Source organism: Pygocentrus nattereri, chromosome 9, assembly GCF_015220715.1.
Source record: "Pygocentrus nattereri isolate fPygNat1 chromosome 9, fPygNat1.pri, whole genome shotgun sequence".
Taxonomy (NCBI): Eukaryota; Metazoa; Chordata; class Actinopteri; order Characiformes; family Serrasalmidae; genus Pygocentrus; species Pygocentrus nattereri.
The window spans coordinates 37085876-37106302 of NC_051219.1; the positions used below are offsets into that span (position 1 = coordinate 37085876).

The 20427-nt window shown below is 38.0% G+C and overlaps 2 protein-coding genes across 2 annotated transcripts; both read left to right on the forward strand.

Annotated features, from left to right (window-relative positions):
• The first annotated feature begins 9112 nt into the window (after nucleotides 1–9112).
• LOC108432224 (transcription factor HES-5-like) lies at nucleotides 9113–10360 on the forward strand. Its single transcript, XM_017705931.2, has 2 exons — nucleotides 9113–9202; nucleotides 9313–10360. The coding sequence occupies exon 2, from the start codon at nucleotides 9337–9339 to the stop codon at nucleotides 9706–9708; it is 372 nt and encodes a 123-aa protein (XP_017561420.2). The 5' UTR covers nucleotides 9113–9202; nucleotides 9313–9336; the 3' UTR covers nucleotides 9709–10360.
• Nucleotides 10361–15899: 5539 nt separating this feature from the next.
• LOC108432632 lies at nucleotides 15900–19780 on the forward strand. Its single transcript, XM_037541625.1, has 8 exons — nucleotides 15900–16191; nucleotides 17081–17130; nucleotides 17235–17294; nucleotides 17395–17472; nucleotides 17603–17704; nucleotides 17796–17843; nucleotides 18144–18224; nucleotides 18332–19780. Exons 1-8 carry the CDS (start codon nucleotides 16026–16028, stop codon nucleotides 18476–18478), a joined length of 732 nt encoding a protein of 243 aa, XP_037397522.1. The 5' UTR covers nucleotides 15900–16025; the 3' UTR covers nucleotides 18479–19780.
• The last annotated feature ends 647 nt before the right edge of the window (nucleotides 19781–20427 follow it).

A 20427-nucleotide genomic window follows, 5' to 3' on the forward strand; every position in this document is an offset into this window, starting at 1 on the left:
AACAGCACAGATGTGGGAAACACTGGCAGGTGCTGTTTTTTTTCCCGCCTGTATTCATAAAGCCCCGCCCCTTTGCCCCCAAACTGCGCTTGGATTGGCTCGGACTCCCACTTGCAAAAAGCTTATTGGAGCAATCCTAACGCGGAGGAGCTGCGAGCCAACACTGCACCTTTAAACACGGCTTTTAGCCGAGAAAATGGATCTATATAGCACCAGAAAGGGTTCGTCTGCTGTTACTATGATAAGCAGGTAAAAATAGAAGAACCCTTTTGGCGCTATATTGAACCTTTTGCAGTAAGGTTCTGTACTGAGACATATACACATATCACATTCTGGATGCACCTGAGGAACCCTTATATGGTGTGAAGAACCTTTTCGTCATGCAACTGTTTCTTTGAGTGTTCATTGTTCTATATGGAACGATTTCCTTTAGTAGAGAACCCTTGAAGAACCATGTTGTTTAAGTGTGTCGTGCAGAAAGGCGGAGTTTGTCAGAATATGATTCTGGAAAACAAAATGCCAACAAAACACAATTGAAGTCAGTGAGTCTGAGTGGAGGAAAATGACTAACAGCTTTTTTGAATTAAAATGAGATTAACAGTTAAATTTTTTTATTTTAATTTTAATATATATATATATATATTGGTAGACTATCTACACTCGCTGGCCACTTTATTAGGTCCACCTACACTAATACTCTATTTTATCAGATTCTCTTACCATATACTGACCCAAAGTGCACTTTATAGTTAATTACAGACTACAGTTCATCTCTGTCTTTACGTAATTTGTTAGTCTTCATGTCTTGTTCATTTTATCAGGTCCATTTACTATATAGGAGCACTTTGTAGTTCTACAATTACAGACTGTAGTCCATCTGTTTCTCTGATACTTTGTTAGTCCCCTTTTACCCTGTTCTTCAGTGGTCAGGAACCCCATGGACCTTCACAGAGCAGGTACTATTTGGGTGGTGCATCATTCTCAGCATTGCAGTAACATTGATATGGTGGTGGTGGTGTGCTAGTGTGTGTTGTGCTGGTACAAGTGGATCAGACACAGCAGTGCTGCTGGAGTTTTTAAACACTGTGTCCACTCACTGTCCACTCTTTTAGACACACCTACCTTGTCAGTCCATCTTGTAGATGTAAAGTCAGAGACGATAGCTCATCTGCTGCTGCACAGTTTGTGTTGGTCATCCTCTAGTCCTTCATCAGTGGTCACAGGACGCTGCCCACAGGACGCTGTTGGCTGAATATTTTTGATTGGTTGGTGGACTATTCTCAGTCCAGCAGCGACACTGAGGTGTTAAAAAACTCCAGCAGCACTGTTGTGTTCGATCCACTCAGCACACACTAACTGTTCTGACTTTCTATGTATGTTACCAAATGTGCAGGTCTGTCACTGGCCACTTGAAGGCGCTCTCCAGTCTAAAATTGGTTTTCAAATCATTACCTGGGCTGGCATTTTCGGCTGGTTAATGCTGTCTCTCCTCTGGCATCACTTGGTAGTACACCTGCTCAGAACGCTCTTTATTTCATTTTGCTGTTCACAAAGGTAGTTTCATGATATATTTGTCTGCATGATGCATTTTCCTGATATTATGCTGGTATTGTTTACATGTCAGAATGTCAATATGATTTAAAGGTGCAGTATGTAAGACTTAGGGGGCTCTATTCACAAAAATCAAATGTAATAATCAAAACCTCGTTCATTGGTGTATAATTAGCTATAACTATGAATTGTTGTGGTTTTATTATCTTAGGATCAACCCTTCATATCTACATAGGGAGTGGGTCCACTTCCAACAGAGGACGTCAGTGGTCAAACCAAACACTGGCTTTAGAGAGTGAGGTTAGCATTTTTACCTTAAAGAGGCAGCTTGGTGGCGCTATTGCACCAGTCAAAAGACTTAGAAAGAAGAATCAGTGGTTACTGTGGGTCCTAGCTAACTATTTTGTATTGTGAGAAGTTTTTGAACCTAAAATTTGACAAATGGAGGATCATACTTATTATTTAGCACAAGAAAAAGCAAGGTAGAGTGAATTTCTGCCATTAAAGAACCAATAACATGAAGGCCACCATAGGTTCTACTTACATGCTTGAAAGGGAAGGGTGAGGGAGGGGTGTTTAGTTGGTTGCAGCCTGCACCCTCACCACTAGATGCCACTAAATCTTACAAACTGCACCTTTAATTTCACATACAGATGTATAAAAAGGTTTAGGTGCTCTGGTCAAATGACATGTTTTGTTGATTACTGGGGAAAAACATAAAATCTTATTAGTGCAAAAGTTATGGCACATTTTGCATGTTATATACCATTTTTAGGTTTGTTCCTTGTAGAGAATAGAGAATGTTTTTTAGAACAACATAACATAATTTGGCTGTGGGTGTTCAAACTTTTGCATAGAACTCATAAGACTGTACGTGATCTTTAACTGCTGTAAATGTAACAGACTAGCTGATTTGTCACTGTTTATCAACAGCCTTTCAAAGTAAAGTGTGAATTTTTTAAATGTATGTCATATTTCTTTCTGGAAAGCTCTTGCTTGCATCTAAGAAATCAAAACACTGTCCCCTCAAACTGTACCATGCTTTCATACAGCATCTGTAAGCTTCTTTGTACCAGATGATGAAACTGGCGTTCACTCTCATGTCTCGGGGGGGGTTATCTGCTACTGAAACCCAGCCACAAAAAAAGTAATAACTTGGAGTGCCTGTTATGGAGGATGGGCACCAGGAATAGTGTGGAGCTAGTGGTCAGAAGAGGTGTGCCAACCCCATAGTGAATATAGCCCTATATCTCCAAGAACAAACCCAGGAAGTTGGTAAATATGAGGTAATAAATACATTGCTTTGTACGTTTTATATCCAGAATAAATTCCTATATAGTTGTTACTGTAATCATTTTTAGAGCACTTGAAGGGTTGCTTGATATTAACATAAATTATGCATGTTGACCAAACAATATCTATGCAAATTCAAAATGCAATATCCCATACTGACTCAAAAACATCAGAATTTAACACAACAATTCACACGATTAATTATTTATCCACCAATAAACAGAGCTGAGCCTCACCATTGCTGTTGAACAGTGTCGTAATGCTAACAGCTTGTCTTTTGGGTTTGATATTACTGAAGAGGTCTATGTCATTGTATACTTTTTTAAACAAGCTCAGATTTCCAGTATACAGTGCCATTCTAAAAGCAAAGGCTTAAAGAGGCTCTTTGTTAAACCCCAAGAAATAGTCATGATAAAAATGGTGTAGCCTGAATTTCAGTCTACAGCTACACTTATTGTAAGATCAGTGAAGTTATACAGCAATGACAACAGATGGCAAGGCAGTTATCAGAAATTCAATTGAGACAAGTAAAAATATTTTTAGTACTAGTGAAAAATGAATTTTATATCAACTTCTAACATCTAAAATTATACTTTTGTATGTGAGATTTCACTTCTCGTCAGGAAGAATTCAGAGATTTTCCCAATTCATTTTAAAAGTAAAAATCATTTTGGTAACACTTTTGCTAGCTGACAGCAAACGCTCACCTTCTCTTCAACTAATGTTCCTAAATCCATTAAATAATTATTAAGTGCAGAATTGAATGCAAAGTTGAATGTAAGAGATCCTGTTAAAGGGTCTGTATCATTGAAAATAATAAGTAAACATTGTTATAAGCAAAATGTACCATTTACTGTTTAGTCCATACAGTCCAATTATGGAAAATATGTTTGCAAAGACAACCAGTTTTGAATTCACTGTGATGTCATGAGGATCAGCTCATCTACATATAACCTCTTATTTAGCCTACACCAGTTAAGCCATACCCATTCATATTGAATTTGAGTGCTTTTGGAATGAGGTACAACACAGGGCAGCCAATCAGAACAGAGGTGATTTACATATATCAGTCTTAGAGGAACAAAAACTGTTTAAATTTACGTTGGAAATGCAACAATTACTTACAACCATTTTTGGCACATAAAACCACCCAAATCTTTTAAATGGAGCTGAGGGGAAAAAAACAAGAGAACTGTAGAATATGTGCCTAAAATTCAACAAATAAACCTAAACCTAATCCTAAACCTTACCCTAAGACTATTGAGTTTCATCAGATGTGTTTGTGAACAATTTGAGTATCTGTAGATATTTATAAGAAACTATCAAAATCAAACACGAACCATTTTTCTTAGTATAAATGAAATTGAAGTAATAAAACACATACTAATATATATGAATTTATTTCTTATTAGTGATAATTAAATTGTTAAATGTGATATTTTAATTCTTGCATTAAAGAAGTTTTACTTGTAGCAACAAAATTTTAATATGAAGCAATCACATTTTTACTAGTAAGTAACAAACTCAAACATGTAGTCTTAACTATAATCTCAAGTATTTTTTTTTTATCTAAAGTTAATTATTTTTTTATTTGAATTAATTCATACAAGCAACATTTATTCCTGCTATTAACATGAATGGGGCAAATTGATTTTTGAATTCTTATTAATGAGACCTGAAATCGTACATGATAAAATAAGTTTTTAATGTTAGATTGAAGGTTTTGATTAGTTCTAATAATAATAGCATATGATCTACATGAATTTGCGGACATTGTTGTTGTTTAGCTATGTCCTCTAGATGGCAATACAGCACAACACTGCACTTTGACATTCTGCTTCTGTGTAGTGATCTTAAGAAGAGTCTGCAGATTTGACTTCTTGTTAAATTTGAGGATTTTCCATATTAGAAGCAAAAGCTAAATTCTACTGATCAGTGATTTGGTGGCATGTAATAATCTCCTAAACCTGATGTAGCCAAACCATTTCTGAGATTATTTTGTTGTCTTGTGTTTTCATTGCTTTAATACAACATAAAGCATTTAATAAAACAGCTGCAAAAACCTAGATGTAAAAAGAATATCAAAAACGAATACAAAATGCTGTTGACACAAGAAAACAGGGGTTTTATTAGAAAACACTCATAAATATATACATATAAACAGTCTAATATATGAATGCAAATATTTTCCAAGCTAAATAATGCTGAAGCATAAAAGCGTAATATAGGCTTTTGCATGGGCCGCATACTAATGGCTCCTTTGTAAAGGATTATGGCTTTCATTCAAATCGCCTGCTTAACATTTACATGTTCCATGTGCTTGTTAAACAGAAATTTTCTCTTCATAATATACTAAAGCATTAGCTGCTTATTAACACTGGTCATTTTTTTATGTCCATTTATGGACAAAATTAAACCCCTTCAGGGCTGTGTTCATAAAATACAGAACTCTGTCTTTACAAAAGACTTTTCACATGCAGTTAAGCTGGAAACCCTTTGCCACCTAAGAGCAAAACTATACATATCAAGCATATTTCAAGTATCCAGAGTCTAGATTGTAGACCAGCACTGCTGGAGTTTTGATCATCATGACTGTTTTCAGTCCATAAAGCAAATCATTGCTGGAAGCACAGCGGGGCCAGATCTTCAGCTGGAGCTGGGAAGAAGCGGAGTGTTTCTCTTGAGTACTTGGAGTAACCATCATGGAAGATTGGGGCCTTTTTTGGGGTGAAGAATGAGACAGTCTTCCCCCATAAGTCTGCGTGAGAAATGTTGCTGTGCAGCTGGGTCTCCAGAACAGTCCTGAGGCGTTCCACACCATCAGTGCACTTCCTCTCCAGGCTCATGAGCTTGCACCTGCCAAACAAGAGAGCATCAACATGAGTGCCAATCTACATCAGGATTACTTCTCACCAAATTCACCAGAGTGCTCTATACCTCACATTTAACATCAATGCAAAGTCCTACATTCACAGATAAGCAGTGCAGTGAAAACATACTTTGCTGACAGAAATATCCAGTTAAAACAAAAGACTGACGATTCATCCAGTTCAGTTTCAGTCCAAATATTCCTCAACATACCTTGTCTGTAGATCTCTCATGGTGCTTGGCTGCCTAGTGTCTGAGGCTGGTCTCTGGTGTGAAGAAGGACGACTTGTCAGATTTTCATCCGCTCACAAGCTGGCATTTATACACAAATTGTCTTGATTTAATGAGATGCGGGTTCTCACACTTCTTAACCAATCAGAAGGCTAGAATAAGACAATGATGTGAGAGTGAGTTATTGGAATAATAGGTTCACAATAGCTGAGAACTATATAAGCAGGTGGGAGGGAGCACTTTTCTCACCCCCTGTCAATCAAGCGATAGTGTCATTGTTAAGAAATGCAGCTTTGACTGCTGTGAATCGACACTGATGTAATTCATGTCATCCTCTGCCAGTGAAATGCTGTGGGAAAGTGTAGTCAAACCTCTGCCCAGGAGCTGCCAGCAACATAAATACAGTCGTATTAATATATAGTGATATATAAAAGTTTGGGCGCTTTGGTAAAATTGCATTTTTGTTGATTTTTAAAGTGACAGTAAGTACACCTCCTGTCCAGAGAACACGTTTTAATGTACCACAATTACTGTTTAGTTGCTAAATATGGAGAAAAAAAACCAGATGTCGCATGTGCAAAAGTTATGGCGCATTTTCTAGTTTTTTTTTTGTTTAAAATAAACAAAATATTAAACAAAAAAGTGACAGGGGATGCTCAGTTTTTTTGCACATGACTCTAGATTACAGAGTATGTCCACTAGCAATCAAACGTGTAGAATCATTGTTCAAAAGTTCTGTATCAACATTTTTCATAATATATATTGACTATTTGGTTGAGGATAAATGTATAAAATGATACTAATATGTTAGTCGTGTGCAAATTCACAGGTTTTAAATATATAGTAGGACACTAGGAAATTATAAGTTAAAATGAAGTGATTTTTCTTGTATCTCTTTAACTTAGCATTTAATTAAAACTCTCTCTCTTAAGGTATTTATTTTTTGATCTTTCGATCTGTTTCATTTTCTTCTGATTCTAAATAAATGCTAATGATTCCTTGTATAGCTATGTTAATCACCTGTCTGAGCTGCCACCGCCATGAAAAGTGCTATATAAATAAATATTATAATTATTATTATTATTATTAGATGTGCCCACAATGCTGGCTTAAGATTCTAAAAAGACTCGGAAAACTACATAACAGCAAGAAAAACGATCAAAGTTTTATTTATGTTACCCAACTTTTTAACAGCATTAGAAATTTCAGAATGATCAACTTCTTACATTACTGTAGCATTTGAAAACAGTGGCTAGTTGTAAGATACATCTATGGTGGTAACTTATCTTATTACTAACCAACTCTCATGGCATTAGATGATCTCAATCCCACACATGGAGCTCGGATAGTGTAGTCTATGGGAGGCTACTGAACAGACCTATCCAGATGGCAGGCTTGGCAGTGAGGGATGGCGGGGCTTTGTGCATCAGGCCACACTTCCTTTGTCCTCAGACTCCATGTCATTCATCCAGACGTGTGGGAAGCCTCGCTGCAGCGCCGCTCCCACGTTCTCTCTGCTGAAACACAAGTGTGTGAATGAGGGCTATATAGCAGGCCAGACAGCTGTGTGTATGTGTGTGGCCAAAGACACTTAAATGGCCAAAGTGTGTAGTGTGAGTGTGCTGAGAGGGCGAAAGTGTGCAACATTGACCATTCAACTTTGAAAAGGGAATCCCACTCAAAAACTTCAGCTTCACTCTCTGAGATGAGCACATCAGAAAGTGAAATGACAGTTCTGCTTATGTGGATGGATTTTGTAATAATTCAAGAAAAGAATGAAATGGATCACTTTAATAGGTTTAATAAGTTTCACTTAGGCGTTCACTGGTTTTTTAATACATTTCTTCATTAATACACAGTTAAGATTTACATTGTTATTCAGAGTGGCCTGATGCAAAATATTTCTTTCTAGAGAAACTTACCAAGTCAGAATCTTCACCTTAACAATCTGGTGGTGACAAGAACCAGACATCAGCATTACAATACTTTTGATCTGAAAACTTTTAAAGTATATTCATGTTTATAATGTACATACAGGCCACAATAAGGAAAAATAGCCCTCAATATTTTTTTTTCCAGATTTACCACTATTGTAACATCATCAATATTACATATTAAAACTTAGAAGATTTAGGCTCACTGGTGGCTCCAGATGGAAAATAAAATTTGTTTAAAATAAACTAAATGTTAAACAAAAATGAAAGGGGGTATTCGTATTTTTGCACATGACTCTGGATTATAGAGTATGTCTACTAGCATTCAAACATGCAGAATCACTTTTCAAAAGTTTGGTATGAATATTTTTAATATATTTGGCATATTTGGTGGTGGATAAATGTATAAAATGATACTAACATGTTAGTCCTGTGCAACTCTTAAATATTTAGTAGGACACTAAAAAGCTGTAAATAAAAATGAATAAATTTTAGATGCATCCAGAACACAGGGTAAAGATTCTAAAAAGACTCAGAATACTGTATAACAACAAGAATTCAGTTATGCTAAATCTTATTTCAAAAGTTCAGTGGCCACACATTTAATACACATAATTACAGTATTTTTCATCATTGTTGTAGACATTGTGATGCCTGCCTACAACCTACATGACAACCACTGTGTGTACATCTCAACCACTAAATTTGCAGAAATTTTGGAAAATCTATAGAATTCCCCCTTGGATAATCATAAAGATCTGAAAGACACAATATGACAGAATCACCTCAACTAGCTGACCTGAATGTGTTGTAAGCCCTTAACCTGAGAGCCGATTTTCAAAACATGCTCACTCATCTCTTCATTTCCATTTGTGAATGCTCTCAAGATTAGATTTTATATAAAAAGGAATTCTGTAAAGTATGCTTTGAATTGTGTCTAGCACATGGATTTAGCCCTTTTATTATCAGGTGGAATTAAGAACCAAATAGCCACTCAAATCGCTTTACAAGGTCACTGCTTTCCCATATTCACAAAACACCATGCGATTGGTTCCCAGCCCTTTAAAAGACCCTCCACCTGCTGCCCAGAGCTGCACTTATTGTTTCCTAAGTAATACACACTTCATTGACTGCAGACTGTGAGAACCTCCAGCAAAGCCAAGCCTCACACATTCATATGGAGATTGGAGAGTATAAATAGAGGAGGGAGAGACAGAGAGAACTCGGCACAGCTCACGTCTTCTCCTCACAGAGAGCTCAGCAGAAGTCCTACAATCACTGCAGCTCTCATCTCCTCCAAACAGCATCTTCCTCTAACAAACAAGGTAAATATACTCACCCGTATATCATGGACTTCAGTTCTATATTCTGTCTGCATTTAAACAGAAAAGGTTGATTAGTGTAATTAACAAATATTTCTTTTCTCTCTCTCTAGCTGAGGAAGCCAGTAGTGGAGAAGATGCGCAGAGAACGCATCAACAACAGCATTGAGAAGCTCAAGTCTCTCCAGGGCAGAGAATTCCTAAAGCAGCAGCCAGATTCCAGACAGGAGAAAGCCGACATCCTGGAGATGACGGTTCATTTCCTGATGCAACAGCAGAAGCAGCAGCAGCGAGAGCAGCAGTCCTACAACTCTGTTTGCTCCGCTTCAGCCAGTGAAGGCTACGGCAGGTGTGTGCAGGAGGCCGTCATCTTCCTGTCTCAGTGTGGAGTTCAGACTCCATCCCAGAGAAGACTGCTGAGCCACTTCCTCACCATGCAGCCTTCCATGGAGAAAAGCACAAGTGTCCTGCTGATCTGTTCTTCAGTCTGCAACATCAGCAGCAACTAGGAAACTCCAGCCCCTACTGCGCTCTGGAGACCCTGCTAGATCCCTGTGGACCCTTTGCCATTACATACACACTTTAACATGTCACTGTGAGACTGACATCGACTAAGTTTCCTAAGATTGTAGGAATGTAATTCCTCTGATTTTATGTTCATTCTATATAAACATGAGGAAATGTTTCCAGTTTGGGAATCTTTATCATATTCTTACTGTGTAATCAGATTATCTTTGTTTGAATGGATAAACTAAGCTCATATTGGGTTTATAGTCTCTGCATTTTGCAGGTTGTTTGAAATCTGCTTTTAATTAATGAAAGCTCTTGCTCTTCTTTCTCTCACTGTGTAAGAATCACTTTTTGAATGTCTGACATTCTTTAGTGCACTTTAGTACTTTTTTCTCCTACGGAGACTAGACTAGACTAGACTGTGCAGTCTAAACATTTGTAACACATTTCTTGTGAAAGAACAAATACGTGTTTGCATGTATGATTATAATATTCAGTTAGCTACATTAGCTATGTGCTACTTTAAGGCTCTCCAAACTTTGGATTTTTGAGTTTGTCACCTTCAGTGAAGGTTATGGATGTTATATTACTGTATTTGTGGACACACAAAATCAATCATTACAACCAAAAAGTCCTGAAAATAAACTGTAATGAAACAATCAATAAGTTCTCTATGAGTGATTCAGTGCCAATTACTTAGGAAACTACGTGGGCAAAGAGAGATACAAGGACGAGCGTAACAGTGGTGGCAGTGTGGAAAAATATATATTTAATTTCCTTACCAATGAAAATTAGAACTGTGTTTGTGTGCAAATGTACATTATCTGTGTAGATTCACCTGATTTATCCATATGTAAGATATGTGTAAATACATATTTTTAGGTGACCATCAAAACATGCATCAGTTGCAGCTAATGATACAAGCAAAAACTTATACACAGGGGAAACACAGATGCTGTAGATATTACAAGTTTTATTTTTCCTCTTTAACACACTTCACAATTACAGACCCCTCACTGCTGCAGGAGGGGATCATTTGTTTATGGCTTCTCTATGACAGCGAAGTAAACAGAGCGTGAAATAAAAACAAAGGATTAAAACTAAATCTGATTCATTTTAGCCAATACCTGATCTATTAAAATATATAGAATTGAGCTTTCCAGTACTTTATCTTCCCTATATTAACCAATAATATTCCCAGTAAGATGTTTTCATATGTTTTCATCTTAATTTTTTTTATTTACTGTAAGATTTCTTAAGGATCCGCCAGAAAACATAGTTCTTACACCTCTTATTATGGTGGCTGACAAGACCCTATTCATAATACCATTAAAAACACTTTGCAAACTAATAAACACGTGGCAAATACAGAAAACACTTTCATCATCATGACTACACAGAAGCCTCATTTTACAAACGCAATGCAAAGAAAGAAAACACAACAAGAATGTTTCTGAACCACTCAAAGGGGATAGAATATCTATGATGGAAAAGCGCTGAGGTAGAGAAGACCACAGACACTCAAAATCCAAGTTCGTGGTTAATCTGGCTGGCTAGTTTACTATCTGAAATATCACACATGTACTGTGGTGGTTCTCTGGTATTGCTAGTTTACCTTTTACTCTACAGCTATTATAATACAGTGATATAAGTAATCTGCTTAAATACAAGTTAACTTACATTTACTGTGTTTGTGCTTCATAGAACTTAAAAGACTGAATAGCTCCATCTTCTCTGAGTGTCCTCCAGAAACATATCTGTTGTGCTGTGACTGGCTTATCCATGTTTCTGAGGTGGCACGTGTTTTCTGTATTTGCAGTGCGTGAGTGTCTCGTGGCTCATCTGGAAAATGCTGCGCCCATGTTGTCCTTTTTGTTTGTGTTTTTGGCATTCAGCTCATTTTTATTTGCAGTTTGTTGGGTTTTCTCAGCCACCTTCTCTAACAACACATTTGTGATATTTTCAGTAATTTTATTATCTTAATTTTTTTTATGTATTTTATGACTGCATAAGATTGTTTATAAGAATCCCTTTCTAAACTAGGCGGAATGCCGAACTGAATAGCTTCACAGAGGACTGTGGTCTAATATAAAATCAATGCAAAGCCTTACATTCAGAGATAATCAGTGTAATGAAAACATACTTTAGTGACAGAAATATCCAGTTAAAGCCAAAGACTGACAATTTATCCAGTTCAATTTCAGTCCAAATATTCCTCAATATACCATCTCTGTAGATCTCACATGGTGCTTGGCTGGCTAGTGTCTGAGGCTGGTCTTCTGGTGTGAAGAAGGAAGACTTATCGGAATTTCATCTGCTTACAAGCTGGCATTTATACAGAAGTCGTCTGCTATGAGATGCAGGTTTTCACTCTTCTTAACCAATCAGAAGGCTAGAATAAGACAACAATACAAGGGTGAGTTATTACAATAAAATAAAATAAAAAAAACAAAGAAATCTTATCTATATGTTTCCTATTTTCTACAACAAACGGGTTTTGGGCAGCAGGAGGCAGGCATTACTAATAGTGAGTGGGGATTGATTGGCGAGCGGAGCAGCTCATTGGCTATTCTTGCTCACTGACGTCATGGACTAATGTGCGGTTTTAAACTCCTACAGCTCAAGTTTTAAAGGTCTTTATAACAGCAGTGTTAAAATGTTTTATGCTGTTCTGTGTTCAGGAAATGATTGTGTTCTTTTACATTAAAAATATTTAAGCATTTATTAACTATGATTTTGCTCAGATGCTCCATATCAGCTCATTCATTTTGGACTCACTCAGGAGCGCCCTCTAGTGTTTGAGAAAACCAGAAGACATCACAGAGTGGTAATTCTCTTCTCTACAAGTTCTCTGCTGATGTTACTCATATAAAGCTTGTGCCTGTAGCCTGCTAGCCTACCATAAAAGAGAGCTTAAAAGAGGTCTTTCAAATTGACATAGCGACATATGAAAGGTTTGATCAGCTCTTATAGAGAAATTGCTGGCATGCGGTAAATGTGTCACAGAGACACATTTGTGAGATACTATATATATATATACACACCCCTCACATTTCTGCAAACATTTTATTATATCTTTTCATGGGACAACACTATAGAAATAAAATTTGGATATAGCCTGTCAGTGCTCAGACCACATGTTGCATAATGCATCAACCATGGTCATCGTCCCAGAAGGAAGCCACTTCTGAAGCTGGCGCACAAGAAAGCCCGCAAACAGTTTGCTGAAGACAGGGAGTCCAAGAACATGGATTACTGGAACCATGTCCTGTGGTCTGACGAGACAAGATAAACTTCTTTGGCTCAGATGGTGTCCAGCATGTGTGGTGGTGCCCTAGTGAGGAGTATCAAGACAACCGTCTCTTTCCTACAGTCAAGAAAGGTGGTAGTAGCATCATGGTCTGGAGTTGCACAAGTGCTGCCGGAAAAGGAGAGCTGCGGTTCATATCAAGCAGGACCTCTCAGCTCAGTCCTGAAGATTCACAGCTCTGCACAGCTTTAGCTCTATCTGCCCTGACCGTACCAGCTCCAGCTCATCAGCTAATTATCAAGCCCTTCATGTGCTGGATCACGTGTGCCAGGAATGGCTGATAACTTCTCAGAGCAGAGAGTCTCTGATATTGAACATGAGCTTAGATTGTAAAACAGCTTGTATAGATGTATATCAGCTGGGGGAAGAATGGAATTCACTACCAAAGACCCCTAGCGGGAGGGGGCTCTCACAAGGCCTGGACTGAAAGGTTTTGGTGTACAATTAAAAACTTATAAAGGACCTTAGAGAGAGAGGAACTTACAAATAATGTCTCACCACCAGTTGTCCTATGATGGTCCCTTTCCATTGATGGATGGGGTATCTAGGGGGCTGACGAGTAGTGCAGCAAACGATCTGCTTCAGTTGAGTTGTAAAAGTTGTAAACCTACACAGTGCATCAGTGTCCTAGGTGGTCCTGATAAAGTCCTTCATCACCAAACAATTAGTGGCATAGCACATGCCAAAGACAGAACATCAGCAGCGACAAAGAATTTCTCACATTAAAGCCTCCTGGCTGAATTTTTTCTGATTCTCAAATCATAATCAGAGTGATGGAGGAAAGCATGTTCCATTTAATGAATCACGTACATGCAGATTGGAAATAATCTACTCATCTAATCTTAGCTATAAAATGTCATGAGTGTTGGAAGCTAATAAAATTCCTATTAAAGAGACCTGTAAGGCAGTCATCTCTAGTGTTTACATTTACGCAACTTAACACTGTTACTTATCTGTCCACTTCAGGGGTGGATTACTGACCAGGCCATTGGAATCACTGCCCAGTGGCCTCAGGGGGGCCTTAAATGAATGTACATTTAGCAGCAGCACATGCTGTGTCAGCAATTAACCCCATAATGTCAAACGACAGAGCTTGAGGTGTCCACTTTCTGACACACTTCTGTCTCACACACCTTCCACCTGTTTTCCAGAGCTGGACTCATTGTTTCCTGAGTAATACACACTTCGCTGAGCATATGGCCTTCAAATGGACTAACTGAGCCTTCATGAAAGTATCTTAAATTTATCAAACTAGCAATAACTAGCTGCTGGAGTTTTTATTCACTCATTTTGAGGTATGACATTTGATTCCTGTGACATTACTCACTATTCATGAGGCTTGTGAGGTTACCTGATTTTAGCCTAAAGCTAAGTGAAGGCTGCCTTTCATTCATGAGATTATAGTGAATCATACTACAATATATTCCACCAATCAAATAATTCAGCCACGGTGTTCAAAACACTGAACAGACTGTAAACCCAAAGCATATATGCATAATTTTACATCCAATTGACTTAAAAATGGTCATTATCTATTTTACTTTTTATTAGCATCGTTTATGTCATCATCAGTTTTGTAATCATTTTGAATAAATGATATGGCATGTTATTAAAATATTTGGTATAGCTGTTATTCTGAAATGTTTTTTTCTTGTCTCATTAGCTGAGACTGATGTATGCTGTTGTATATATGATAGTCATCTATAAATAAAATTTAAATTGGGTGCATTTACATAGATTATGGGTGCCTGACAACAAAAACAATTATAAATTTAATTTTCTTGGCCCAAGTTGTTTCATAAAGAGGTGACACTGAATCATATCGATTGTTTCATTCCAGTTTATTTTCAGGACTTTTTGGGTGTAATGATTTTGTGTGTCCACAAATACAGTAATATAACCTCCATAACCTTCACTGAAGGTGACAAACTCAAGACAATTCTGGGTTGGAAAGCCTTAAAGTCACTCACACAAGAATGCATTCAGCTAATGTAGCTAAATTAATAATATTCTCATACAAGCAAACACATTTTTTTTTCAGTATCGAAAAGAGCAGAATCTAAAAACACTTTCATAGATCTCACTCCATAGGAAAGTGCTGTATTAAAGAATGTCACAGACATTTTACACTGAAAAATGTTTAAATATGATGTCATAGATATTATTATTAATAATATTATTATTGTTAGATAGATATTATTTGATTGTGCTAAACAGCAGTTTTCCACAAATTACTGGGTCCTGTGCAAATGTAGTCTCTCTCTTCAGTACCTTTCCAAAATCTTACATTTGGAACGAAACCAAAACCTTTCAGACAAGGCCTCTTCAGGTCCCCCTCCTTCTAGAGGACTTAGATAATCAGTCTTTCTATTCACTCAGCTGTTATACACCCATTATCAGCTGGTTTTCATCTCCAATACTGGAGTTGAGAAGTCCTGCTATATTAATAATCACTGTGGTGGGTTTTGTCCAGAGGAGCTTCTGCTGATTGTGTTTCAAAGGCTACACTGAAGTGGGACACTCGTTGGTAGATACATCATATAAGGATGCAAATACAATACTTTAAACTGATTATGTTAAATAATACAATTAATGTGTGTATGTGTGTGTGTGTGTGTGTGTGTGTGTGTGTGTGTGTGTATATATATATATATATATATATATATATATATATATATATATATATATATATATATATTAAAAGAGCAGCAGGACCTTTTCTGAACTCTTCTTATCGTCGTAAATCTAATGGTATGTTTTTAACAGCCAGCAGTTTCTAGAGCTTATACTAAAGGAAACAGACATGTCTGCCACCTAAACCACGCTCCACAATCTGAGGCTACAGTTTAAATATCGCTGTTATGTAAACATGTTGTGAAATAAATGAGGTTCTCGTGGTGAAAGAACGTTCTACGGGGCTGAAACTCTAAAATCGGCCAGTCGTTCACCGACACCCAACTGAGCGAGACACTGTTTGCTGAGCTTCTTCTCCAAAGCGAAAAAACGATGTTTTCTTCCTCTCTTCTCGGCGGTCAGCTGCGGTCAGTGGTACTCTGTGCTACTGGCATTTCAGCGGCCGCTGTAACTTCTTACTTTGTCTTTTACAGGTGGCGGAGGATCCTGGACCAGCAGCGGAGGATCGAGTTTACAACCCAGACCGAGGCCTTCGACGGTAAGTCTGCTGATTTGTTACCATAGCGACCAAAAGACCGTTAAGCTAACTTCCACACTGTCTAGATAGCGAAGCTAGCTAACCTCTGTTACTTCGTTTTCTGAGTTAATATAATCACTTTATTAAAGGCTGCTACTGTGTAATAAAACCTTTAATGCGTCCTCATAAGTTCGTTAAGGAAGAATTCCGCAGATTTTTCGATTTTCATTCTGTCGTTGGGATGTAAACAAAGTCGTTCGAGCTTGTAGAGAAAGTCATCTAGAGAGTTCTTTACAGTGGTGGTGATAGGAACCAGGGGTTGTGATGTCTTCAACACGAATATAGCCATTTTACATGTTACCCAAAACTACAACTGAACCTACACGTGTCTTCTAAGGGTTTTTTATATGTAATGTTTATGATGTTTACATAGTATTTTTTTGGGGTGACTATTTTGCATTATAATGCCCTTCATGTGCCCCTCAGCCACAAATGGATTAAAATAAATAGGTTAATAGGACGTTTTAGGCCAAAACCTCATCACAAATGTGATACAACAATGTCTCAGACATCAAACTGAGTATTCACAAACATTTTTAATAAGGTTTTGTGAGGGAGCCATTAAACTCCTCATGAATTTGGTTCCTATCACCACCACTGTGAATAAATCTGACTTGGTTAGTTTCTCTAGAATGAAGTGTTTCACTCCAAACCGCTCTGAATTACTTTATTTATTACATTTGAACCACTTAATTATGTAGAAATTTGGAAAATTGGCAGAGTTCCCCATTAATATTAGTCATCATCATCATGCCTTTCATTCATGAGATTATAGAGAAGCACACAGCAGATACTGTTTATGCTGAACAAGCTTTTCAAAAATGAGTGATGGTTTAAACATGTTCCTTAGGAGCAGAGGTTCGGGAGTGGGACATCTTTCCATCCGTCCCCGTCCCAGAGGTAATCTTTCTCACTAAAGATCATGAGGATATATATTCTGACTTGAGGAGACGACATAAATATCTCTGCTCTATATGAACTGTATTTCTGTATCATCTCTGCAGAACCTGGAGGAACTGCCATTCGTTCCACCTTCTTCTTGTGGACCACTTGCAAGAATCTGGGTAAGAATCAGCTCTTGCACTGACGTGGAGCAACGTTTTCTAAGCCCAGTGTTCACATTTCAGTCTTTTTTAATATTTTCATTTTCTCCTGTTCCTGTAGCAGTACTGCAGAGAGGTGGACCGGGCAAACAAGTCGTTTGCATCCACATACACAAAGTGGACGTCTGATGACAGAAAGGTTCCTTTTTCTAGTTTGTTTATTACACATTCTTTCTCACAGATAAATCTCATTCATTGAAGGATGTAGATTGACTTTTTTCAAGGCAGTGAAAAAGTTGACGAGATGTTTTTCCATGTGATTTCTGTAGCTGGTGGAGGTGAAGCTCCAGCACAAGGCCGTGTACAGCGGGCTGGAGAGTGAGCACTGGTGGGTGCTCACCAACGACTTCTACCGTGTGCGCTCACAACAGGCAAGTCATTGAAAAAGCTTCATGATTTTAATGTGAATTGATGTTCTGAAGTCTCTTTCTTTTAACTTCATGTCTTTCACTGTTTTTATAGCTTCCTCCACTGTATTTTGCTCGTGCCATTGCTGTGGCCTACATCAAGGTAAAGCTCTTGACTCACTTGGATTATAAAGCTTTTGGATCCAGTTCGTCCCATTCTGATTTTATTTCATTGTACGAAGTCCAAATCCAAAGTCAGGCATAGGTGCAGGACACTAAAGAGTAAAAAACGAAAATGAATGGAAGTGTACTGTTTATTTCAAAGCTCCCTTATGTATTCATGCTTTCTTGCAGTGTGTGATCAGGTTACACCTATGTGAACAAACAAGTATATAGAGGCTAGCAGTGACGTCAAAAGAATATCTACCCCTTTATTTTCAATATAATGTCCTCTGTTTTTCAGAACATCGGAAGAGACATCAGTGAGGCAAAGATCTCCCTGCGCACAGAAACAACCGAGTCATCAGTGCAGGACGACTTGCTGGTTGGTGCTTGTGTTTTTGTGCACTTAGAGTTACGAGTGATTTTGGTGTTTCATCAGTATGTGGCAGTTTCACACACACTCATTATTTCTGTGTGTGTTTTTTGCAGGGAACCACAATGTGCAGGACGTTTAAGGAGGTGTCTGTCGATAAGGATGGCCGCTTCAGGTGTCATGACAGCAGTGACGCCCAGACCCTCGAGACACCTGCACCTTCTGCGTTCAGCAGCCCACGTCGACCACCGCCAGGATTTTAATCAGCTACAGGATTCTTTAGACTGTGTTTTGTAGATTTAAGTATTAGATTCATGTTTTCATATTTCTTACATCTTAACATTTTGCATGCCTGTGTGTTTCTGTGTGAGTGTGTTGTTTTTTTTAGGTGCAGGCGCTGTGCTCTGTAACCAGAGCCCCTAAATGTTGACCAGTGGGAGATGGAACATCACATCGACTCATCACCACAATGGAAGTCTTTATCCTCCTCAATTTTTTTAGGTTTAAAATGTTACAGACCCCCAGATTTCATTAAACCATGCTAAGAGTATTTTTTTCCACCCTTTCTTTGTCTTTTCCACTGTTTTCTATGCAGGGATCCAGTGCAATCTTCCTCGATTCAGGATGTCAGACAGCAGAAGGACCTGAACTTCACGATGACACCATTGCTCCTGGATTAGAGACTGCAGACAACAGAGAGACCAGAACTTCACAGAGACACCATTCCTCCTGGATTAGAGACTGCAGACAACAGATGGACCAGAACTTCATGAAGACACGCTGGACTATAGGACTGTTTCAGGACCACATCAGAGAATAACCATCTTCTCAGTTTAAGGATGATGTTTTTGCCTACAGAAACCTTGATATGAAGCAGAAGAACCATCAGCAACATTATTGCTCTCAAAAGTTCAGACATTCACTGAGGCACCCTGGACAGACAACCTGTGTCATTTTCTGGACCACATCAGATGATAAGCATCTTCTCAGATTAATGATGAAGCTTCTGTGAAATCATCAGAGACATTAGGATCTACAACTTGGATAAAAGACATGAAGAGGGCCAGAAGAGGAGACTGATGGTCTCTAATCAGCTAGAGAAATTCACAATACCTGATGCTCTCAACATCAAGCATCATCAACTTTTTGTTCTTGTCATGGACATCATCCACATCACAGTGCTGCTTATCAGCATTATTATCTCGGACTGTTACTGTGGACTGAGCCGTGGGCTTGTCGGTGCTAAAGCTGCGTATCTTCTTTATGTAACACACATGGACTTTTACTGAGAAGACGTCAGGAGGCCTCCTAGCCTGCATACTAGACTGTTGGCTGTAGTGCAGTTTCTGCTATTGTCTATGACTAACAGTTTGGCACATATGCTAAGACACTCATCATCATTCAGATGGAAATCAACGATAACATAATTGATACTGGACAATCATTGTAATCTGTAATAATTTGTCCTCTTATTATTTTTCCATGCAGTGCTCTGTAAATTGTATTAACACTATATTTATTGAAACCTTGTGAACATTTTCAGTAAAAATCATCTCCTAATTGCATCAGAAGTTTTTTTTATTCTTTCACTTCCTATATTTTTAATAGAAATGCATTTTTCATTGATCTAAAATGTTGCAATGTGAATACATGAATGCTTTTGAAGAAGGTATAATGATTCTTTTATTAATCTCTTGTGCCAATAACTGGTATGACTGGTCAACTCTGACTGCCTTTGACTGTTTATGTCTTCGTCCTCTCCCTCTTTGCACTACTTGGCACTTGTGTAACTCTCAGCCTCACCACTAGATGGCGGTAACTGTTCATATAATATATCTGTTGGTGTTTTATAGTATACTAACAGTGCAAAACACCAAATGGTAGTGAAATGGTCACAATGCAGAAACAAAAATGGGAATGCATGAAGAGTGAACATGCCTGACTTCAGACTATTAAAACAATAATTTTACTAAAAACAAGAGTTTTCAAAACAAAGGTAAGGAAACAGTGAAAGGATGTAGAGAAGATGGTGCTGCAAACAACCGTACAAGACTGTCACCATCAGATAAACAGTATTGAAAGCTTTACTCTTGGAGAGAGCGGAGAAAGTCAAGGCCCACTCTTCGCTTAAGATCTGAGAAAATCCATGTGTTTGTGTCCATCCTTCTCCTGTGAGAAGACAACACCCCAGAATCCAGACCTCAACATGTGT